Source organism: Juglans regia, chromosome 2 (assembly GCF_001411555.2).
Source record: "Juglans regia cultivar Chandler chromosome 2, Walnut 2.0, whole genome shotgun sequence".
NCBI lineage: Eukaryota > Viridiplantae > Streptophyta > Magnoliopsida > Fagales > Juglandaceae > Juglans > Juglans regia.
The window spans coordinates 30,395,836-30,421,209 of NC_049902.1; the positions used below are offsets into that span (position 1 = coordinate 30,395,836).

General features: G+C 39.4%; 1 protein-coding gene across 4 annotated transcripts; it reads left to right on the plus strand.

Annotated features, from left to right (window-relative positions):
• The first annotated feature begins 1,421 nt into the window (after positions 1–1,421).
• On the plus strand, positions 1,422–25,040 carry LOC108983876 (E4 SUMO-protein ligase PIAL2-like). Of its 4 annotated transcripts, none has more exons than XM_035687946.1 (14): positions 1,422–1,507; positions 2,901–2,966; positions 3,037–3,119; positions 3,952–4,003; positions 4,091–4,162; positions 6,058–6,125; positions 6,212–6,260; positions 6,370–6,454; positions 6,548–6,649; positions 6,811–6,862; positions 20,435–20,486; positions 22,664–22,780; positions 22,877–23,617; positions 23,825–25,040. In XM_035687946.1, the coding sequence occupies exons 1-14, from the start codon at positions 1,484–1,486 to the stop codon at positions 24,503–24,505; spliced, it is 2,244 nt and encodes a 747-aa protein (XP_035543839.1). In that variant the 5' UTR covers positions 1,422–1,483; the 3' UTR covers positions 24,506–25,040. The 4 variants fall into 4 exon arrangements, with proteins under 4 accessions (XP_035543839.1, XP_035543840.1, XP_018811201.2 ...); XM_035687947.1 differs by lacking the exon at positions 1,422–1,507 and adding an exon at positions 3,236–3,331 and having other exon boundaries at positions 2,904–2,966; positions 3,041–3,119; XM_018955656.2 differs by lacking the exon at positions 1,422–1,507 and having other exon boundaries at positions 2,904–2,966; positions 3,041–3,119.
• Positions 25,041–25,374: the final 334 nt, after the last annotated feature.

Consider the following 25,374-nt stretch of genomic DNA (forward strand, 5'->3'; position numbering starts at 1 on the left):
TGCACCCCCGAGATTAGTCGGGATAGTGTTCCTGGACACCGGTGCCAAGAAAATAAATAAATAAATAAGAGCATGTATAGCGAGCGGGTGGAATATGCACCTGCTGGTAATAACTGCCCACCCATTATACATGTACGTATAAAAAATAAACCTTAAAATTTCTTCAGCTCTTCTTCATTTGCCCACTTCTCTTTTTTTTCTCTCTTTCGCTTCTCCTTATTTCTTTTTCTCCTTTCTTCTTCCCCATTTCTCAACCTCTCTTATTTTTTTCTATCCTCACCATGGTCCATGTGTGTAGGTCCACATATTGCATTTTTTTTACTTGGTAGGCCCCGACTTAATGGTCATTCTTCTTGTGAATGGTATGATTGTCATTATGAGGGTTTTTCATCGTTCTTGTTGAAACACGCGGGCATACTTGAGTATTGTGCTTTTTTATTTGTTTGTACCCTATTTTTTTTAATCCAATGAGGGATCGAGTTGGAGTCATTATTGTAATCATCATCATATGGTGCACATACACATGGCCATACCACTGCCATGGTCTGTGCTGTGGTCTTGAATATGAGACGGTCTTGAATATGAGACCTTTGACAAGAGCTATCTGAGACCTTTGATTGGATCTGTCTGAGATCTGTGATCAAATTTGAGACCTTTTGGATGGGTTTGATTTTTGTTTGAGGTTAAGTTTTGGTGTTGATGGGGTTTGAGTTTTGTTGGGATTGAAGCTTATATTCAGCCAGAAGTGTTTGTAATATATGTAATGGTAGAGAAGATGCTCTATTGCCGAATTTACTCTCAAAGTCTCTGCTGTTGTTCACTATTAGTTTTGGGTAGGGGCCCCAGATGGTGGGCTGGGCAACATGGCTGTCCGTTCAATGGGTACTGGTGGGTGGTGGGGTGGGGGGAGGGTTGCCACCCTGCCCAGGGCGGGTAGCAGCCCAAAGTAGCATTGTTGTTTTTATGCATGCTATTTATCATATAAGGAGATTTATTTGAATTCTTGGTTGTTAAGCTGTTCTAGTTTAGAGTTTAGTATCTCCCTTTTACTTTGTTAAGAAGCACAGCTGCTGTAATATCTTGTCTGAAGAAAATGATGCCTCGAATATGGGAATGAGATTATATGGTTACCTAATGAGGTTTGCTCATACGATCTGCCCTTGTGTTTTAGGATACGTACTATGATTTGCTACTTGTGAATCTGCACCAGAATGAAAATAAAACTTAAGTTTTCTCCAGAGAAAGGAGCAAGCGAATCATTCTATTTATGCATATTTTTCGTGTCAGAATTGTGGACATTCAAAATCCATTCTGTAGTGTGAGATTTCGTGAGTTAGTGTTGTATTATTGTATATATGTCATATTTGGCCCAGTTGGATAATATTAAACCTTGCTTCGTAATGTGACGGCGTTCTATTATTTTTAATGTGATGGTGTGTAGGTGTGCCAGCGTAAAAAAGATAACTTCTTACAGGCAGCTATCATGGTGCTTATGCTCTCTGTGAAGGTATGAGTTAAATGCAGCTTTTCTTTTGATTAAATGCAGCTATTTGGATGTCCAGTCCCTCGCCTTGTTTGCATGTTAGAAACAGATTCAATTTTGGAATGGGTTCTGTGTACTGGGACAAGGCCCGTTTCCATCTTTAATAAAGTTTTATTTTTCTCATAAAAGTTGTTTGGAATGAGTTCCATCTTTATGAGGCATTTTTTACATTATTGCAAAAAGAAAAAAGCTAAAGACAGTTGATTTTGCGTACTCCTTGCGCTCGAATCCCACCTAGCATGTACAGAAAATAAAACGGGGCGTTTTATTCGAAACTGAGAAGTGGCGTTTTGGGGGCACTTTGAAACTGAGAAACAATTAGAAACTGAGAAGGGTGCTGCGCAGGATTTAGAAAAAACAAACGACCACTTATCTGCTGGCAGTCAGGAATTGTTAAGGATTTCTCCATATTACATGTGGGTGATCCATTTGGTCTGTTCTTAGACTTGCTCTGTTGAGCTGGAACATTGAAGTGACTTTCATGCTCATGATACTACATGAAAGAAATAAATCCACCATCCTGGGGCTGGTCTGGAAAAAAGCCTGCCAGCCCTCGTGCAACCATTTGTGGTGTCTTTGTAGTATGGCTTCTAAAACTGTTTGACAACTTTCCCTCAAAGCAATGCCCCGATAAATTACGTGAATCCTGGCTTATATGAGGGACCATATGACGATGGCAGTGGTAGATCTCATTTTGAATATTTACAGGAGAGACTTCAGAAAGTGTTGGAAACCTTGGAGTTAAAGGGTTGCGTTGGCCAAGATGTGATTGTGCAGGCCCTACTGGCACTGATGCATCTTCATCTTTGTTGACCACCATCAAATTCTTCCCCATCAGCTTGGGTGAGCATTAACAACGCTGCTTAGAGAGAGAGAGAGAGAGAGAGAGAGAGGAAAAATAGTTGCTGGGCATCTATCATCATTCTTCCCAGGATCTGATGTGAGTGGCGGTGAAGAGAGAGTAGCCGAACGCTGGGGGGGGGGTGGAGGAACGAGAAAGACACAGAGCCACCCACAATCACTGACAATGGGGAGTGCGTAAATCCAGAGACGGGGGGCAAAAATCTGACCTGCTGTGAGTGCTGTCTGTCGTCTTCTTCTCGTCTTCGTGTTTTCCAATTTTCTTTTTAATAAAACAAGCCACCACGTCAGCTGGGGTGTGCGAATTTGTGCGTGAGTTCAACTATATGTAGCGGGATTGTTGCAAAGATACACAGTTTTGGCTATTTGTATTTCTCCATTCTAATTTCTACCTTAAATATTTCTTGAGGAATGTCAAGTTAAATAGTATACTTCCAAATTTTTGTATGTTGTTGTGTACGATATATTATTAATGAACTTTGGTTTTTCATAGCAGAATGCATGTAAGATTGGGTGGTTTTCAGAAAAGGAGTCTGAAGAACTTATCATTCTTGCAAATGAGGTCTGCTATCAATTGTAGTATTTGCCTTTGTATGTTATGGCTATAGCTAATAATTCTCTCTGATTCTTAGATAGGTAGCAGCTTCTGCATTTTGGGAAATATTAACGCGGGACCTAGTAATTCTCCTTCCACTATAAAACAAATAATGGAGAGGTAGGAACATGTGCTTTGCACTGCAGAATTTCTTACTGTATCTTAAGGTGCAATCAAATTTTTCTGGCAACCGGTTATGTAATCTTTTGTTTTAAATAATTTTGCTGGATTTTCAGCTGAGGCCCCAAAGGTACAAAGTGTAATATATGGAGTTAGAAATTTGAACTTTACTAGGAATAGGTAGACTTTTCCTTCAAAGGATATCAGAGAAGGTACATATTCTGACTTGTTCAGTTAGCCTTTTATGTCTGAGCAATTAATGCCTTATATATATGCCGTTGTTCTTTGGCTCGTAGGGGGTATGTATAGGGATCTTGTCTAATTTGAATATATTTTTAATTCTTTATGATATCCATGCTGGTGCTAGTATGAATTTTTGTTTCAGATAATTATTATTTTTTATTGGCACCAGGTGTCTGGGACAAATTCCCAATTTTTTTAGATTATTTTAACAGGGTCTGACTACAGTGATGTGGGCTAATGCCCAAGTCAAACTTTAACTTGGTCAGGAAGGATATTACTGTAACTTTTGGTTTTATTCAAGTCACAGTATCATGCATATTACTGGGTTTTATACAGACTTAATTTTTATGTCATCTCGATAGATGTCACGGGGAAGTTTGAGTGAAGTTTTCAGGCAGCCAGGATTCAAAAATTGATTTCCTAGTTGGACCAATGGTGTATTTTAGAATGTCATGAAACAATAGGATATTGAGTCACTACTAGTTATAAATACACTCTTGTGGATTTTCATAAATTGATGATTAATGAATTCTCTCTCTCTCTTTCTCTCTCTCTCTCTCTCTCTCTCTCTCTGTGTGTGCGTGTGCAGGTTCTACCCACGAATGAGGATGGGGCAAATACTTGCTTCCCTTGAAGTCAAGGTAGGCCCTCCTCCTTTCCTCTAAAGCTGATTCTTTTCTATTCTTGAATTACATGCACATTTTAATTTATTTTTGTTTATCCTCTAGCCTGGATACGGGGCATATGTGATTGATTTCCAAATTTTAAAGACTACGGTACATTCTCCCGAAGAAAAAATTGTAAGCATCTTCTTGATTAATCTGGATTAGGTTACGATATGGGTTTTTCCCCTTCTTTAAAAAATTATGTAGCCAAGCTTCATATTCCACTTATGTAGTTGTGTGTGTATGTGCATTCCAGTACATATGTTAGTTGGGTGTACAATTTTGTGCTCAATCCATTTCAATATGTGGTATAATATTAGTTTTTTTTTTAATTTTTTTTAATTTTTTTTATATAATAATAAAAATTTCAATAAAAGTGCAAAAGCCACAATTCAAGTACATAGGAAGTATACAAGGGAGACACCTATCTAGAAAGAGAAAAAGATACCAGAAAACTAGAAAAAGAAAGCCCATTAAAGTCTATAGAAGCTTTCTAAAGGAAGAGAATATACTACCTTTAAGTTTGCTAATATCCATTCATTGAAATTTAACTCAGTGGTTCGGGGCATTCATTTCTGATCCTAGTTTTGCATTGTTATTTTTTTTTCCTCTAGTAGTACCATGGCCTTATGGTATGTATGCCACGTGCTCGGGCCAAACAGAGTCGGTCACATTTTTGCCAATTTGCTCTTGCTAAGCAGCAAACCCATTGAATGCAAAGTTGCAAAGTTATGAGTTTGGACTTTTTCTCTTGGGGGCTTCCTATAGTAATACCATGATCTTATGACAAGTATGCCACTCCCCCGAGCCAAACGGAGCCGGTCACATTTTTGCCACTTTGCTTTTGCTAAGTAGCAAACCAATTGAATGCAAAGTTGTAAAGTTATGAGTTTGGACTTTTTCTCTTGGGGGCTTCCTATTGTAATACCATGGTCTTATGGCATGTATGCCACGCCCCCGAGCCAAACGGAGCCGGTCACATTTTTGCCACTTTGCTCTTGTTAAGTAGCAAACCAATTGAATGCAAAGTTGCAAAGTTATGAGTTTGGAGCAAGGCTAAAAAATCAGAATCGGGCGATTCAACAAATTGAATCGGGCAATTCATGACAATTTTGAATAAGATATTTCAATGTTGATAAAAAGTATTAAAATTCATATTTGATGCAATTCTAGCATTTTATATCATATATAAAAGAGTATAAAATATAAATTTATTGACTAGTGTAGATTTTGAATTACTATCGATGGAAGTGAAATTATTAGAGCAGCACAAAGATTGGAAGGTGGACCTCTTTTCTTCATTTAATGCTCTATTTATTTTGTTATGTTGAGACAGGTGAGAAAAGATAGAGCGTGTTGGGTCCTATTCAAGAGAGGGTGTTTGAAGTGAAATCATTTTATCATGTGTTGTTTCCCCTGGAAAGTTTTCACTTCCTATGGAAGAATATTGGACAGATTAGGGCCCCTTTAGAAATAACCTTTGCTTGGGTGAAGGCATTGTGCAAATTCTTATAATGGATGATATTAAGAACCTACAGGTTATTGTAAAAAAGTGGTGCTGTATATGTAAGAGGAATGGGGAAGCACTGGATCATTTGTTCTTGACATTGTGAAGTAGGTAGAATTTATGACGAGCTGGTTTTAGCCTTCTCGGGTTGGATTGGATCATTCCTTGACAAGTGGAGAATCTTTTCATGTGTTGGAGAGGACGTATATGTGGAAGGATAAGAATGATCGAAACTTCAAGGATTGTATGAAGGCTGTGGAAGAGTTCAAGGGATTTCTTTTTTAGAGCTCCTTTTCATTGGTTGGCTGCAAATTTATGTTTTCCCAGTTTTAGTCTTCTGAAACTTTTTTCTGTTATTATTTTTCTGGATAGGCGTATCTTTTATATGCTTCTTGTATACTTGGGTAGCTTCTTTTGTTCGTTAGTAAGATTATATTACTTATCGATAGGCATAATTTATTTTAATGAAAATCATTTCTAAAACCTCAATTTTTAATAATTGTACTTTATATTTTGCTTGTAGCGGTTATTTGTAGCACAGACAGATAGTATAGAGACATCTGCATGCATTATATGTCCTCCCCAAGTGAGGTATGATTTACTTATTTTTCCTTATTCTTTTAATATACTGGAATTATTTATCATTTTTCTGAAAACATCTCTATTAATGCCTGTAGCTTTCTTCTGAATGGAAAGGGAGTTGACCGAAGGACTACTGTTCTAATGGTTTGTGCAATTTCTCTTACTTTGTGGATAACTTTTTGTATATGATGGCGCTTAATGCTGGTTGTAGCCTAAGCTTGATCTGATATCTTTGTTTTTATATCATTTCTAGGACTCTGGACCACAGTTACCAACAAATGTGACTACAATGCTGAAATATGGAACAAATCTTCTTCAGGCTGTAGGCCAGTTTAATGGTAAGCTTGATCATGTGGCTTCAATGTTTTAAGCATCCTGATATGCTGTGTGATATTCATCCAGCTCTAATAGAAACTGTCATTATTGTTTAGGTCATTATATCATAGCTGTTGCCTTCGTAAGTGTGATGTCATCACCTGACACCCCAGTGCCACCTGATTATGTGCAACCTGCTGTAGCTTCAGTTGACCCAGGTATGCCTAAAAGGACTATAATGTAGAAATAGACATTTTACTCTGCTAATTTTGTGTATTTTATAGTTTCACACTATTTATTGATTTGCAATAAGTAGAACTTCCCTTACCATTATATTGATGTTTGATTGAAGAAACATCCTTTATTTTTTTAATATCAGATTCTGACATAATTGAAGGGCCATCACGGATATCACTTCGTTGTCCTATAAGGTATGCCATGGTTGTTGCTTAGGATTTTATGTTTTACTGCCTTTTGGAGCTCTTTATTTTAGGCCTCGTTTGGTTACATAGATTAGATTAGATGAGATGAGAAATTTGTGAATAGTAGTGAGATCATTTGTGAATAATAGTGAAATGGTCCGAGTTAAGATTTTTATGAGGTTTTGGAAAAGGAGAGAGAAAAAGTTGAAAAAAAAAATTATAAAGTTGAAAGAGTAATTTTTTAATATAATTTTTATTTTGGGATTTGAAAAAGCTGAATTGTTTTTTTGTTTTTTGTTTAAAAATTTGGAAAAGTTGTAATGATTAGGTATGATTAGATGAAAAAGTTGAAAAGTTGAAAATGAAAAATGTTTGTGTTTTAATGGTGTTTGGATGTTGAGATGAGATTAGATGGATTGATAGGTTTGTGAAACCAAACCAGGCCTTAGTCTAGTAAATTCCAGCCCAAACTTATTTTGGGTTCATGTGGCTTTAGGTTCCGGCAATGTCATCTTTGAAAGGATTTTAGTTTGGCTTTTATGGTCCTGTATAGCCTGGAAGGCAGGTCTGGCTGTAGAGCTTCAAAGTGTTGCTAAGTGTAGTGTATGGATGCTATAAACCTGCTGGGATGAGATTTTCAGCTGGTCTGGTCACATTCTTTTTTGACACTCATGAGTGAAATTGACACTTCGATATACTTATGCTCAACTCTAAAGCGAACAACACATTTTTTTATGTGACCATCCTGCTTAGAAAGATTTTTTAATCAAAACTTGTGAGGAACCAGCATTGCTAACCATGGACAGCAGGTATAGAAATTCCAAACTCATAAAAATTCAGTTTCCTTGTCATAAAATCATGTTTCATACATCAAATGATATGCGCACCACTATTAACACATTGGGGAGGAATAGATGACTAATTTGTCCACCTCTTTCTTTTGCCCAAAATCTGAGTTCTTGTACCCTTCTAGCTCTAGAATAGAAGCAATAATTTTTTTTTTAAGTAAAAAATTTTATTGATCCTCATAATTAGGCATAGCCCAACTACACAAGTAGTATACATGAGAGAAACATCTAATTCCAATCTACGAGCTAGTAAATGCAGCATACAAATCATTAAAGCTAACCCTCTCCAATACAATAGCCGTAGCCCAAAGTAACAATGCATGGAAAAATAAATCTCTAATCCCCCCCCCCAAAAAAGAAAAGAAAAAGAAAAAAAGAACGTTATCTATTTTCAAAACAATGTCCATTCCTCTCATTCCATATGCACCACATAAGACATAATGGCACCTTCTTCCAAACAGCCGCTAATTGACGATTGCCCCAAATTCCACTCCAACAAGCCAAGAGATCCACCACCCTCCTAGGCATCACCCAATGATATCCAGCCTAACAAAAATCTCATTCCCTACAGCCTTCGCCACATCACAATGGAGAAGAAGATGATCCACTGATTCACCATTCCTTACACAAAAAGTACCAATCCATAATAAAAATACCATGCTTCCTCAACCAACCAAAAAAAGCAACCTTGAGAGGCACTTTACTTTTCCAAATGCACTTCCAAGGAAAAACAGTGGATGGATGAGCTGACATAATTTTGTACAGGGATCTTACTGAAAATTTCTTATTCCTAGGATGAATCCACAGCAGTTTATCCTCCCCACCATATTCCAAGTTCAAATGCATACAAGGTGCTGTAAAAATTAGATACGTCCTCCACCTCCCAATCCTGAACAGCTCTAATCAGCAACAGATGTCCATATAATCAGCAGCAGATGCATCACTATTCAATGCAAACCTGAAAAGGGAAGGAAAAACATCCTTTAAAGCAGCAACATCTCCACGCCAAACATCATGCCAAAATCTGACCCTAGTTCCTTTTAATTAAGGTGATTAGATAAAGTGCTCTTAATTAAAGTGATTCTTCCCCCTTTAGACAAATACATCCTTTCCAGCCAGCCAATATATTCTCAATCTTTTCAATAACACCATCCCATATAGTCTTGGATTTATAAGGGGCCCCCAAAGGAAGGCCAAGATACTTCATTGGCAAAGATGACACCTTACAACCCAATATTTCAGCCAAATCCCCAATATTATGTACCAAACCAATCGGTACCATTTCATACATAGACAAATTCACCTTGAGGATAGAAACAACTTCAAAGCAAGGCAAAAGAGCTCTCAAAGAAAAAATCCAATTAGGATCCTGCTCACAAAAAATTAAGGTATCGTCGGTGAAGAGAAGATGAGATACATTTACACTTCCAAATGAAGAACCACCCTAAAGGAAAATTCGGGTTGTATGTCAAAAAAACTCTTCTCCGTACACATGCAAAAAAACACGTAGAGAGGGTGTTTCTTTGTTGATGCCATGGAGGTCATGGTGTATGATTTCTTGGTTAGTGTTAGCATTTCTTTTGTTTTAGTTTGTCGTCTTGGTGATTGCGATGGGGTCTTGCAGATAAGTTATTATTGATCATAAGTCTTTTGTGTTTAAGAAGGATAGTGCGAAGTGGTGGAGGATAACAAAGTGCAGTCGCCGTGTGGTAAAGTATATCTTTGTCTATCATGAAGCTCTTTTGTGGTTGGATTCAACGATGAAGGATTGTGTGGGTTTAGTGGGCTCTTATGAGTTTCTCAGAACTCGTAGGAAAGGGAATCGGGTGCTTCTGGTACAGAGGGGAAAAATTTCCATGGCAGTTTCTTTTCCATATTGGAGTTTGGCCATGAGAAGAAGGGAGGCTTGATAGTGGCACCGGAAGGTTGGATGGGGAGGGATGGAGGAACTTCGGCGATACCTTAAAAGAGCTTGGCAGAGGTGGCCTGGGATGGTGGAATTAGGTAGGGAAGTCGAAGGAGCTTGGCAAAGGAGGTGGTCCTCCACGACTGCTCTCATTAGCGTTGATGGTGCATCATGCAACTCCTCGGTCTTACAGCGAGGTACTCCAAGGGTAGAAGGCACTACCTCGAGCCACGAAGCCTGCAGAGAAGGCAGGCTTGTTAGTTACAGAAGGTTTTCCCATTTCGGTAGAGGCACAAAGAAGAGAGGGGGATGGCAGGGAAGTGGGGGGGCTGAAAGAGGGATGGTTGCTGCAGACTTTGGAGGAGATGGAAAATAGAGTGGAGTGTCTAAGGGAGTATATTACGTTGATAAAACGGTGCGTAAAAGGTAAGGGTGTTATGGAGTTGGGCTTGAGCTTGGGCCGTGGGAAAGGGATGGGTGATTTAAAGGGGTTTAATGAAGTTGGGCTGTCCAATGGTCATGGGCTGAGGGGTTTAGGCCCAAAAGTCTGGAGGGCCAAGAATAGGGATTCGGCCAATATCTCGGTCTCGAGATTCGGTAGCTCCTCCATGGCACAGATATGTGCCCCGGCAGACCAAATCCCAGTATAGAAACTACCAATGGTTGCCAACGACCTTCTTGGTGGGTTGATACAATCACATCGGCGGGAGGATGAGGTTTTTTTTGTAGATCGTGATGTTGGGTCTGTGATTGACAGGGAGTGCAGGGTGTTCTCAAAGAAGCCCAGTTTTCTGACGGTGGAGGTACCCTCGTCGGCACTCGTAACATGGGTGGGTGACCAACCCCTTGTGGGTGGTGAGGCAATGGGTGGCTCGGGGAGTTCACAGCATGCAGTGGCGCGATTGGTACTCTTAGATGGCTTTGAAGAGCAAAAAATAGGTGGCTTTTCAGATGGCGGTGACACAGAGGCTATGCAGTCAGATGGTTTCTCAGATGGCTTACAGATAGTGGTCTGTGAAACAGGGGGTGATAAAAATGAGCCAGGTAGTCCTACCCCACTTTGTTATTCCACCAATTCTCACATCTTTGGATTGGGTGCTGAAAAAGGTGGTGGAGTTACAGGGATTTGTGTGGATTTCCTATGAAGGTTATGAAGAGCAATTTAAGGCCCTCTTAGTAGCTATTGAAGCAGGTAGACCTTAGGCACTGAAGTCATCATCTAAAAAAGATAGAATGCTGAAAAGATTGACTTGTTCTATCAATTATGATAACAAGGAAAGTAGTAGTGGGAGGGAAAGGATGAAGGGACAGGGGAGTTGTTTATCTTATGAAACCTAGAATCTTATCGTGGAATGTAAGGGGGATTAATGATGTAAACAAGCGACTTCGCATTAGACCCCTCATTCGTAGTTGGAAAGCTAATATTGTATGTCTTCAAGAGATTAAGTTGGGCTATGTTGACAGAAATATTATTTGAAGCCTATGGGGATGTTCTTGTGTGGGGTGGAGTCATTTAGCTTCTTTGGGTGCCTCAGGAGGGGTTTTGCTTATGTGGGATACGAGAGTGGTGGAGTTAGTAGAGGACTGTATTGGGAATATTTCAGTGGCCGAGTCTTTCAAGAATATTGAGGATGGGTGGAGGTGGGCTCTTGCGGGTGTGTATGGTCCTAATGCAGTTCGAGAAAGGAGCTCTTTGTGGGAGGAACTGGCGGGTATGCATTACTTATGGGACTTACCTTGGGTTCTATGCGGAGACTTTAATATTGTACGTTTCCCGTGCGAGAGGGAAGGGGGCAACTTATTTGACAAGGTCAATGGAAGACTTTTCGGAGCTGATTTTCGATCTGAACTTGATTAATCTTCCTTTGATTTTTTTTTGGGGGGGGGTTGTTACATGTGGTCGAATGGTAGAGTGGGGTCAAGGTTGGACAGATTCGTAGTTTCTACTTCTTGGGAGACACATTATCTGGACTTAAGTCAAAGGAGATTGCCACAAGTATGCTCTGACCATTTTCCCATCTTATTAGATTGTGGGGGCATTCATGGTGGTAGGTGTTATTTCAAATTTGAGAATATGTGGCTACAAACGGTTGGTTTTATGGAAAGGGTGAGGGATTGGTGGGCTTCCTATTCTTTTCACGGTACCCCTACTTTTATTGTGGCTAGTAAACTCAAAGCCCTTAAGTTGGACCTAAAAAAGTGGAACATGGAGGTTTTTAGACACAGATGAACAAAAAAACCTTCTTTGGAATGAGTTACATTCTTTAGAAGGAGTGGTAACCGAGGAGTCCGCGTTGAGAAAGATTGAGGTGGTGTTTGAGTTAGAGAAGGTTTTATTGTTGGAAGAAATTTGCTGGAGAAAAAAATCAAGGATGACATGGTGGAATGAGGGCGACAAATGTACCAAGTTTTTCCACAAAATGGCAAATTCTCACAGTCGTAATATTGCGATCTAAGTGATCCAATCAGGTAACATGGTGTACCAATCCCCGGCGGATATACAAGACCATGTTGTGAACTATTATGATGATCTCCTCAAAGAGACAATAGTGTGGCATCCTAAACTGGATGCTAGCACAACTAGTTTCGTTGGAGAGACCATTTGAGAAAGCCGAAGTGCTACAAGTGGTGAGTGGTATGTGCAAAGATAAAGCCCTAGGCCTGGATGGATTTTCTTTGGCCTTCTTTCAAGAGTGTTGGAACATAGTAAAGGATGATGTGATGCGGGTTGTTCATGAGTTTCATCTGTGTCACTAGTTTGAGAAGTCTCTTAATGCTACATTCATCACCCTCATCCCGAAGATAGCGGGGGCCATTGAGTTGAAAGATTTCCGTCCTATTAGTTTGGTTGACTGGATTTATAAGATCATTTCAAAGGTGTTAGCAAATCATATGAGCTTGGTGATGGAAAAAATTATTTCCAAATCTCAAAATGCTTTTGTAAGGGGTAGGCAAATTTTGGATTCAGTTTTAATTGCAAATGAGTGTTTGGATAGCTGGTTGAAGGATGACATTCCGGGAGTCCTTTGCAAGCTGGATATGGAAAAGGCATATGACCACGTGAGCTGGGATTTTTTGCTTTATATGTTGAGAAGATGTGGCTTCGGGGACAGGTGGTGTGGATGGATCAAACATTGTGTTTCAACTGCTCGGTTTTCTGTATTAGTTAATGGTCAACCTTGTGGTTTTTTTCAGAGTTCGAGGGGTTTGAGACAAGGGGATCTGCTATCTCCTTTCCTCTTTATTGTAGTCATGGAGGCCTTGAGTTGTATGATGGAGGTCGCTGTTGGGGGGGGGGGGTTTCTTGCTGGTTTTGCAATGGGTAACGCAAATATTGAGGCTTTATCCATCTCACATTTATTATTTGCGGATGATACTCTAATTTTTTGTGATGCAGACAGCGGGACAGATTCAAGCTTTAAGGGTTGTTCTATTGTGTTTCGAAGCTGTTTCGGGACTTAATATGAACTTGGGTAAGTCGGAATTGGTCCCAGTGGATGAGGTGGCGAATATCAACCTTCTAGCTGAGTTGTTGGGATGCAAAGTGGCTAACTCTTCCTATGAAATACCTTGGACTACCCTTGGGAGCCTCTTTTAAAACAAAAAATATTTGGGACGGAATTGTAGAGAAGGTAGAGGGAAGGTTGTCAAGCTGGAAGCGGCTCTATCTTTCAAAAGGAGGGAGAGTGACCCTCATTCAGAGTACCATTTCCAACCTTCTCACGTACTTTATTTCCTTATTTCCTTTACCGATGGGGGTGGCTAATCAGATTGAAAAGATATTTAGAGCCTTTTTGTGGGGAGGCATGGGTGAGGAACATAAATTTCATCTTGTGAATTGGCAAAAAGTGTGCAGTCCGAAGGAAGCGGGAGGTTTGGGGGTGCGTAGCTTGATCACTTTTAACAAAGACCTTCTTGGAAAGTGGTTGTAGAGATTCCAGTTGGAAGTGGTTGAGTTGGAAGTATGGTTGTGAATGGGGGGGTTGGTGTTCCAAGGAGGGTAGGGGGTCGTATGGTGTGAGTCTTTTGGAAATTTATTAGAAAGGGGTGGATGGTGTTTGCAACACATTAACTTTGAGGTCAGAGAGGGTACAAGAGTTAGATTCTGGTTCGATGAATGGTGTGGAGAGAGAGCTCTATCTTCAGCTTTTCCAGGTGTTTTCAGATTGGCTGGAAATTAGCTGGCCGCTGTCTCAGATGTGCTGTGTTGAGCCAACGGTTCAGTGCATTGGAATATGATCTTTTTAGAAATGCGCAGGATTGGGAAGTCGAGGATAACATATTTCTTTCTGACTGAATAATCCCTCCTATCACTCCTCATTTCATTAAATAGTCAAAAATAGATTACACCCAAATTAGCCATTCGAAAACTGACTTCCTATCCTATAGAGATTTAAATCTTGGATAAGATCTGTTTCCCATACTTATCTACGTAATCTAAATATTCAACTTACAAAACATATAAATCCTATACAGCTTTACAAATATATCTATACCAGAAATACATAGATAACATAGGAATTAATTCAAATAAATATAATCCACTAATAGAGGAGATAGCAAGTTTTTTCAGCTTGCTTTATTCCAAGAGGGTAGGTGGTAATGGGTGTGATAGAATGGTGTGGAAACCTTCGGGGAGTAGAAATCCTTCTTTAAGGTGCTGTCAAATTATCAGCCCATTGTGTTTCCATGGAAGGGTATTCGGAGAGTTCCTGTGCCTTCCAAAGTTGCTTTTTTTACTTGGACAGTAGCTTCAGGTAAGATTTTGATGGCTGACAACTTAAGGAAACAGGGGGATGATCGTCATGGAGTGGTGTTATATGTGCAAGAACAATGGCGAATCGATTGACCATCTTCTTCTACATTGCGAGGTGGTAAGGGAGCTATGGGATGGCATACTTAGTAGAGCCGGGCTGTCTTGGGTTATGCCCAAGAGTGTGGTAGAACTCTTAGCTTGTTGGAATAGGCATCATTATAGCCCTCAACTGGTTGCGACGTGGAGGATGGCTCCTTTGTGCTTATTATGGTATATATGGATGGAAATAAACGAGAGGTGCTTTAACAACAAGGAGAGAGGTCGGGGGGAATTATGGAACTTTTTGGTTCTTTCTTTGGTTCAATGGCTTTCAGCTATAGTTTTAAAGGGAGAGAATGTTCATGAGTTTTTGCTTTCTTTTAAGCTTTCTAGAATGTAACTAGTTGTCTCTTTTGTATACTTCCTGTGTACATGAATTTTGCCTAGTTTTGATCAATTTCTTACTTATAAAAAAAAAAATGAAGAGCCACTCACTGAAAAACCAGACATAAATTGCCCATCCACTGCTGCCTCCAACATTCTGCTTAACACATCCATAACTAAGGCCTTGTTTGGATACCATTCTTAACCTATCTCGTCTCATTTCATCTAATCTCATTTCCTTCCCAAACATCACTCAAATACAAACAATTTTCAATTTCAAATTTTCAACTTTTTTATCTAATAATTACCTAATCATTAAGATTTTTCAAACTTAAAAAAAAAACACAAAAAATAATTCAACTTTTTCAAATCCCAAAACAAAAGTAATATTAAAAAATTATATTTTAACAATATTTTTAAATTTACAATATTTTTATTCAATTTTTTCTCTCATTTCCCAAAATCTAATAAAATATCTTAACTCAAACCATTTCATTACTATTCACAAACTATTTCACTACTATTCAAAGATTTCTCATCTCATCCCAATATCCAAAGATAGAGAAAGGCAGATAGAGGATCCTCTTATCTCAAGCCTCGGGAACTGTTAAAGAAACCCATAGGGGTGGCCATTAACCAACACCAAAAATCTAGCAGTGGTGATACAATGCTTCTTCTAGTTGCATCACCTCTCCCCAAAACCAGACCTACCAAGGATATACACCAAAAAGTTCCAATTTACATGATCAAAAGCCTTCTCCGTGTCCAGTTTACAGAGAATACCAGGAACACTAGATCTGATTCTACTGTCCAAACATTCATTTGCAATGAGAATCGAATCTAGAATTTGTCTCCTTTAATGAAAATGTTTTGTGGCTTCGAAATAATCTTCTCCATAAGCTCGCTCATACGATTGGCAAGAACCTTAGAAATGATCTTGTACACTCCACTCAGTAGACTTATGGGATGAAAATCTTTTACCTCCACAAATTTGGCCTTCTTCGGGATAAGAGCTATGAAAGTTGTATTAAAGTTTTTCTCAAATTTCATAAACGAGTGAAATTCGACAAAAACCTTTATAACATTCTCCTTAATAACGTCCCAACAGGCTTGGAAAAAAGCCATTGAAAATCTATTAGGTCCTGGCGCTTTATCTCTATCCATCCCTCTTAATACATTAAGCACCTCTTCCTCATCAAACATCCTCTCCAACCAATCAGCACTCGATTGATCAATTGAATCGAAAGCCAACCCATCAACTTTAGGTCTCCAAGAGTATTGCTCTGTAAGGAGTTCATAAAAAAACTGTACAATATGATCCTTAATTTCAGATCTGTCCAAAAGAACATTGCCTTCGGAATGTAACACTTTAATGGTGTTAAGGCCTTGTTTGGTTACATAGATGAAATAAGATTAGATGAGATGAAAGTAAAAATTTGAATAAAATATTGTTATAATATAATTTTTTAATATTATTTTTGTTTTGAGATTTGAAAAAGTTGAATTGTTTATTATATTGTGTGGCAATTTGAAAAATTTGTAATGATTAAATGGGATAAAATGAGATGATTTGTGTAATCAAACGAGGCCTAAATCTTCTATGTGAGTTAGCTACTCTATGAAAAAATCTGGTACACTTGTCCCATTCCTTCAACCAAAGGGCTCGAGATTTTTGTCTCCAAGAAATCTCCTCCATGAGTTTGAGTTTTTCCAGATCAGCCACAACAACATTCTTCCTTTCCTTGTCCTCATCCGAAAGTGCCCCCAACCGACTACTTTTCATCAAAGCTTGAGAGCTCCCCAAAAAGGGACTTCCTTTGGTCATCAGTCTTTCCAAATTCTTCATCATTCTATTTTTTCAGATCAATCTTCAAAACTTTAAGCTTTCCAGCCAACACAAAACTAGGCGTACAAGAAAATTGATATGACCACCACAATCTCACATTGTCCACAAATCCATCAGCTTTGACCCACATATTCTCAAATTTGAAATATCTAATAGTCCCTCATGAAGACCCCCACAATCTAACAAAATAAGAAAATGTAACGCCCCAATAGAAGGCCTAAGCCACATGACCTATATTCTAAAAAGACTAGTTAATGATACAATTAGAGCTCCATTGGAACCTTATAAAGAGCAATAACTTCTCTTTTTCAAGCAATGTAGGATCTCATACACCACCTGCCTTATCTTTACCATATGAGAGGGTATCACAATCCCCCTCCTTAAATTTTGACGTCCTCGTCGGGCCAGTCCATCGTAGGTGGCATGGCTCAAGTTCTACATTTCTGGTTAGGATAGACTCTGATACCATTTATAACGCCCTAATGGAAGACTCAAGCCACATGATCTAAACTTCAAAAAGACTAGTCAATGATACAATTGGAGCTCCATTGGAACCTTATAAAGAGCAAAAACTTCTCATTCTCAATGCAATGGAGGATTTCATACATCACCTACTCTTATCGTTATCATACAAGGGTATTACAATGTAATGTCCCAATGGAAGGTCCAAACTATATGGCCTATATTCCAAAAAGACTAGTAAATGATACAATTGGAGCTCCATTGGAACTTTATAAAGAGCAAGAACTTCTCTTTCCCAAATAATGTGAAATCTTATTCACTACTTACCATTATCCTTATCATATGGAGTATCACAATCTCTCCACCTTAAATTCCCGACGTCTTCGTCGGGCCTGTCCGTCATAGGTGGCATGGCTCCAGTCCCACATTTCTGGTTGGGATAGGCTTTGATACTATTTGTAACGCTCCAATGGAAGACCTAAACCACATCCAAAAAGACTAGTCAATGATACAATTGGAGCCTTATTGGAATCTCAGCAAGAACTTCTCATTCCCAAGTAATGTGAGATCCCATTCACCACCTACTCCTATCCTTATAATATGAGGTATCACAGAAAATGATCCGAACATAATCTTGGAAGTCTCTTTTGACATAAATCAGAAAAATGGGCCTCCTAAGTTGAAGAAACAAGAAATATGTTCAACCGTGACCAAACCCTCCCATTCGACCATGTAAATTCCCCCTCACCAAAGGTAAATCAACTAAATCCAAGTTGAAAATAAGATTAGAAAATTCTGCCATAATCGGAGTAATAGTGAATCCCCCAACCTCTCACTCGGAAAACGAGTAATATTAAAAATCCCTTCCAATACACTATGGATCATCCCACCAACTACACAAAAACCAGGAATCTCCTCCCAAAGAAATCTTCTGTTGCTGTCCACATTAGGGCTATACACACTTGCAAGCGATCAAATATTCCCCAATATATTCCTCCACTAGATTAACAGCTCTTGTATCCCACATCAAAATAATGCCTCCCAATGCCCCTTTAGAGGCAAGGTAGATCCATTCCACATAAAGACATCCGCATGCTTTTATCAATAAACTTCAGCTTGGTTTCTTGAAGATAAATAATGTCAACCTTCCATTTTCTTAATAAATTTTTAACACAGAGGCATTTGCACGGATCATTCAGCCCCCTAATGTTCCAAGATAAAATCTTTGGCTTCATAAATCACAATTAATCGCCTTACTTTGCTCATTCCCCTACTTGCGCATCCTTCCCGAATATCATAATTAATAGAACAGGCAAGTCTCTTTAATCCCCTTTCTTTTTTTAGTGAAGGATCTTGCCAAGAGAGGCAAACCTGCGTCAATAGCCATAAGAAGAGCTTTAAATTGATCTTCAAAGCCTTCGCAAGACACCCCAACGCTATCATGAATTTCATACACGTTCTAGAGAACCAAATCCGACTGGGGGTCTACACAACTTGGGCCCGGAGGCAACGAACATAAAGGACTTGGTTCATCCCTTGCCCCTTCTAGTCCAAAATTAGAACTAACAGCTTCTTCCCCTGTCTCTCTACAAGCCAATTGTAAGTCATACTCCTCCAATGCCCCTTCATCTGCCACCTCCATGTCATTTTCAAAGGAACACAAAACCCTTGAAGAATCCTTGTTGGAATCTTCCTGAATAAGCACCCTCTCTCCCTTAGATAAACATCCGCTTCCTATGTCTCCGTTTGAGGGCAACTGAGGTCCACCAGATAAATGGGACTACCCATTTACATTGTTAGAGCTCGGAGAAGCCTCATTCCGAGCAAACACAACATTATCCCTAGCTTTTCCACAGCTATTCACTCATGGAGGAACGGGAACTTGCTCCTACTGACCACCCAGGGGGTCGTCGGTGATTGGCAACCTATTCTGTGTAGGCCCCGAAGCTTGCATAGATGGATCCAGAGGAGAAACATCTCTCGAGCCTGAGGGAGACCTGGAAGGGAGTTTCATTTGCCATTCAAAAGTCGCGGACTGCGGTGGATGATTCGACCCTTCTTTCTTCAGACCCAGTCCATTGCCACAAATTTCTATTCCTTTAGGCCCAACCTTGTTCCTTGTCAGAAGTGTATACACTACTAGGCCCTTTCAGCCTGCTACCCAGGCCCGCATAAACTTTATCCATTAGTGCACTTACCCTCTCCTTCACCTCCGACAACTTTGCCATCACTTCCCATAGCACCCCTTCAACTTATCCTACCATTGAGCAGCCATCGGAATGCCAACCGCTACTCTCGCATGTCGTCTTGTGCTGACATTTGTCAACATGTAAAGCTTCCACCTTGCTATTAACAACTTCTCCACAATTGCCTTTCTCTCCTTTCGATGGCCATCCACCACCCCTTTCAGAGTTCTTCCTATCGAAAAACTCACTGCTTTCCCCAAGGCCACAACGTTTGAGACACCTTTGGGGGGAAAAGTCGCATCCAAAACCGATGAACCTCCAGTCACTCTCCCCCCACGTCGACTTTTGATCCTTCAGTCTTACGAATGTTGTATACGAAGCCTTCCCATCCCTTACCATTCCAACCTTCAGGGACAACCAGGATGCCCCTCTTATTCCTGTTCCCAAACTCATACAACTGCGGAAAGCGAGCCCTCGAATTGGCACTAAATTGGATAATAAGAACACAACTATCTGCTCATAATTTCCTGAAAAATCCTGCATTCCAAGAAAGTTTGAAACAGTCCTCCACCATCCTGGCACCCATAGAGCCGTCGAACCACTAAGAGAGATAGACTTAACCACCCTTCTGCTCTTTTCAGTGATACGGATGTGATTACCACCGTCCTCCACAAAAGCAAAGGACTTCAATTCCACCCACAACCTCCTAACACCCGTCATCTACCTCAACTTTCTTATAAGAAAAAGAAAAAGAAAAAGAAGCTAGCAAAGAAAAAAGGAATTGGCAAATAGAAACTGAGGAAGAAATGAAGAAGGAAAATATATAGATTTCCAACAAAATGGGTTGAGAAATCAAACAGGAAAGATAATGCAAAGAAACAGGAATATTTAAGAATATTTCTGGTGAGAAGCGCCGGAAATGGAAAAGCGACGGGAAGTCATGAGAGAGAGAGAAAGGCAGTTATGGATTATTGTTATCACACCTTTGAGAAATTGTATGAAATAATCATCCACATCACCAAAATAATAGAAACAATAGTTACATATTGACAACCAGGATAGAAATTCATAACAAGATCTTGTTTCCATTATCATTGTATGGACAAAAATTTATTGACATAATTGTAATTGGTCCATCTTGCTTTTCATGACAGCTATACACGTATAAGGACTCCCGTCAAAGGACATTCTTGCAAACATCTTCAAGTGAGTGCTCTGAGCAACTTCAACTCATAATACAAAGAATGTCTGTATGGGGGAATATTAGGGCATTAGATATGTATATAATCTTTGTATAAAGGCATATCTACACTACCCTTTTCAACATTTAGTATGCTAAATTGTTCTCTTCCCTATCCAGTGCTTCCTTCATGTTGCATTAGGACATTGGGGAACTACTGTCATTTTATGTATTATTTACTTGTAAAAAAACAATTATCATGCTAAATTGATACTTCAATGCCATGCTGCCCCCTTTGTTGGATTTTGGCATTTAAATTAAAATGGACAGAAAATAACTTGTCAATTACCCACATAAAATAACCTAAATGCTCTTCTCTTGATGAATTTTTATTTAGTGCTTTTTACCTTGGACTGACGAGGGTCATTCAACATTTGTCTAGTCATTCTTGCCAAAATCAAGCATTCCTATTTGTTTGTATGCCACTTGTAACACTGCTTATCATCTCTCTCCTCCCCTTTCCCTTCAAACCCATCCTCAGAGTGGCCAAATTTTCTTATAACTCCAGAGTTGGGGTTAACAACATGCTTGCTTGCTTGAACGTGTTTGACCTGAGATGAACTGCCACAAATTTGTTGAACATCTTTTGCGCCACTGTAAAATAGCTAGTGCTTTGTGGAATCATGCATCCAGTCTATTTGTAGTGGATTGGGTAATGCTAGAAGAGTTGAGGATCTCCTTCCATGTTTGAAAGGATAGTTTGGTAGCCATTATTGTGATATTTTATGGAAATTAACTAGCTTAATGTGGTGTATATGGAGAGAGAAATGATCAAAGTTATTTAGATTAGCACCTTTTATCTTTGGGTGGCCATTCATATTTGTGATATTGTTCCTTAGTTTTGGTATTTTCTTCTTCTTTCTCTTTTTACCGTTTAGATGTATCTTTTGAATACTTTCCATGTATCTGTATTGCACCATTTTTTTGAGCTTGAATTTAATTTCACTAATTAAAGAAATTTACTTTGTAAGAGCTTGCACGGATCCATGAAAAGCAACTAGTACATCTTACTAGCTGCTAGGGCACTTCAATGAATTGCAGTGGCCAACTTGAATTAATTAGCATTGTTCATCCTTAAGCTCCTTCATAGTGAAATACCATAAATCTAAGTAATTAGGTACTGTTTTCGTAAATCTAGGAAGTCATCTTCTCAAAAGTCAAACTCATAGTTAATAACTATGCAAACAAAATTCTGAAGCACCACAATATCCCAAGCTTGATTTGTCTGCATGAAAGGTCCCAAAGTAGTCTGCTGGAGACAGCAATATTGACTGCTCTGGCTTCTTGGTTTCCTTCTGGCTGCACCATCACTTTATATTGAAATTCATGTGTGTATCACATCATCACATGATCAAATTCTTTTAATTATCTGTAGTCATATGACTACATACATTTTTTGTTCACTTCTGAAAAAACTTTTTGTAGTCATAAGCTAAGCATGCTGAAGTTAAGGTTAATTAAACAGAAGGGAAATTGGAGAAATTTTAACCCACATTGTAACGAATCATATAGGTAAGGAACCAGATTGTTCAAATTTGAAGTTGAGGGGGAACCCCTAAGGGTTGGCTCAAGTGGTAAAGGCCTTGGGCTTTGGGGTATGCTCCCCCTAGGTCTAAGGTTCAAATCCTGTTTGGTGCAAACAATCTCCAGAGGCCATCGGACTGGGGGATTTTCCCCTTGAATTATCCAAGGTGCACTTGTGGGAAACTCCTTGCCAAGGGCCTGTGCACCCCCGGCATTAGTTGGGACACTGTTCCCGGACACCCGGTGCCATTAAAAAAAAAATTGAAGTTGAGGGGGATGTTGTAAATGATCCTATACTTTAGGATGGGTGATTGAGTACATATTATGTGACGAACTGTGTGGCCATGTTTTTATCGTTCCATTTGCACGTGTCTGCTTCTGAGATTATATTTTTCTTTTAATATTAGGATCTCAGATCACTTGGATTTTGGAATGTGCCTTGTTCCATTGCCTTCAAATGTCATTGAAGTTTAAAATTGTGCTGCTGTTTTGTGTACAGAGTGATATGGCTTCCCAGTTCTTATTTTTAGTCTTTATCATGTTTCTGTAATGATGATAAATTGATAATAATTATGATAATCTTATTGATCTCATTATATCTTACTTGTGCTTGCTGTAGTGTTTCGACTTTGATAACTTTCTTGATATAAATTCAAGAAGACCATCCTGGCGCTGCCCACATTGTAATCAGTATGTCTGCAACGTGGAGATCCGTATCGATCAAAATATGGTCAAGGCAAGTAGATGTCAGTTCCCACTTTCCAATTGGTTTTTCAATTTTCTCCTCTTTCTTTCTTCTTCTTTTTTCATTAAAATTTGTGCTTCGTCCCAGGTCCTGAGAGAGGTGGGAGAGAATGTTGATGAAGTTATTATCTCTGCCGATGGTTCTTGGAAGGCTATAGTGGAAAGTGATGACCATGTAGATCAGTCACTCGTTAAGGCCAATTGCGAGAAAGAAAGGACTGAGTGGCAAGAATTTAGCAGTGTCTCAAATTCTCTTCCTAATGTTTTGGAACTTACAGAGGATAACAATGAGATGGAGGCAGCAAACTATGGTGAAATAGAAGACCGGAAACCTTTGCAGGCTAATCTTCCAGTTGCTTCACATTTAGTTTTGCTTCCAGAATCAAACAGAACAAATGATGTTAATCAAATTGTCGCTGGGTTAGAGGATGAGGTTTGGTCTGGAATATATTCGGGTTCCATGTCCATGAACTCCAGCTCTAGGTCAAATGCCCAAAGAGTTGGTGGCATCTCTGAATCCATCCTCATCAATCTTATGCAGCCTCCTGTGTTGACTGGTGCTGTTTCTCCTGCACTCAATCAAGAAGCGAATTTCACCACCTCTATAATGCGGAGTCAATGCTCTCCCAATAATTTTCAGTTACAACAGTCGCAATATGCAAATTCTGTTGTCAACAATGAATATAGGTTGCCATCAATAGCCAGTCATGTGAGCAGGACTCCAACAGCAATTCAGGCTCTGCCTGTTCAGCCTCAGGCACAAAATCCACAGCAAAGACCAAGTTGTGTGAATTCTTTGACTCCAAATGGCTCTTCAATTTCTTCTCAGGTATCTATCTCTCTGTGTTACTGGTATTTAAGCAATTTAGAAATCCTGGAGCACCTAATGACCTGATTTGATCCAAGTGTTCCAGTTCAGTTGAATTGATTTATTTTTTCTTGTTGAGCCCTTGCTTTTGTTTTGTTTTGTTTCTGTGTTATGTTCACAGACCTGCATTTTCCAAACTTTAGTTTTTACTTCTCACTAAACCTGCAGAACTGGGGTCATCAAGACCGATCCTTCATTTCAACCTCGAGTCAATTGCAAAGTGCTTATAAAGCATCTTCTGGGCAATTCAGTAGTTTTCAAAATCCACACCTGCAGCAAGCTTTAAACCCAAGGATGCCCCCGCCCGTGGGTCAATATTCAAGCACTATCTGGCCATCTTCACAGCTTGCACAGACCACCCCGATCCTGCAAAGGGGTGCACAAGTGGGAATTAGACAAGCAGCAGTCACTAATAGTCACCAACAGGCTAGATGGCTTCCTCACCAAGGTGCTCTTCAGATGGGTAGACAGGCACCATCTGTGCCAGCTTTAAATCAAACGCCCAGAGCTGGGAACTCCATGCCCATGACTGCATATGGGAGACGAGAGGAAATAGCGGACCAGAGAGGGAATATTAGAGGAATGCCACATCCAATGCCTCATAGTTTGCCAGACACAACAATGGATGAGAATTGGCGGCCAAGACGTCGAATGCGTGGTAGCCTGACAGGTGCTTCGTATGATGCTCATAGCCAATACATAATTCAGCCAACCCAATCAGCACAAACTGTAAGACCACCAGAAAATCCGATTCCTTCAGCATCTAATCCAGCACGCCCCCCGGGTTTTAGTATTGCAATCAGAAATGCCAGCAGTCCTCAAATACCTAATGTTTTAATCCAACGATAGATCCAAGTTGGGTGAGTGGAGGCCCAAGTATTCTGCCTGCGCACCTATAGACAAATCAACTCGACGCATCTTGGGGTTTGTTACCTGCGAGTTGCACAAAGGTGGCTCTTTATATGGTTGAATTGATCTGGGAGTCATTTTAAATGGCTCTCTGTTCTGTGACCAACTGGAAGATAGCCCTAGTTTTAAATTTGGAGTATGAACCTGGGAGTGAGGAATACGGAAGACTGGTCTGCTATGCGAGAGGATATGCTGAGTTGGCCATGCAGATGCAGCCAGGTAGCACTTGGTAGGAACTTGAGATGTTCCGTATCGTAGACTTTTAAAATCTTAAACTCTTAATTTCACAATTAAATGGTTCAAATTGGTATGTTTCCACGTAAGATACAGTGAATATTAGAGGAAGAGTTGAGATTCTATGATTTTTTTTGTTTTTTAGTATATTACTTTTCCTTTTGTTTACGCCCTATCTAATTGAGCTATGGCTTTGCATTATATTATTTTGGCCATGAATCAGTTTCAAGACAAGTTCCAACCACAACATTCTCTTCTTTTTTAGGAACCCAATTTACCAACAGAAACGAAAATCTAAATAGAGTAGCCGTCATTGACTAAAGCGATCGTGTCTCTTTGATTAGGCATTCTCATACTTTTGCTCCAATATTTTGTATTTTATTTGCAAATTCTACTGAATGTATTTCTTTGTGATTTATGAACATACAGAACAAAATCGCTCTCTCTTCCTTGATGCAACATAGCAGGGTAAATAGTCTACCCAATTTAGTAGTAATAGTCTATAGAAGGGAAAGCATACATATAACAATAATGATAATACAAAAAGAAAGGGCAGACAACATTCCTTTCTACTC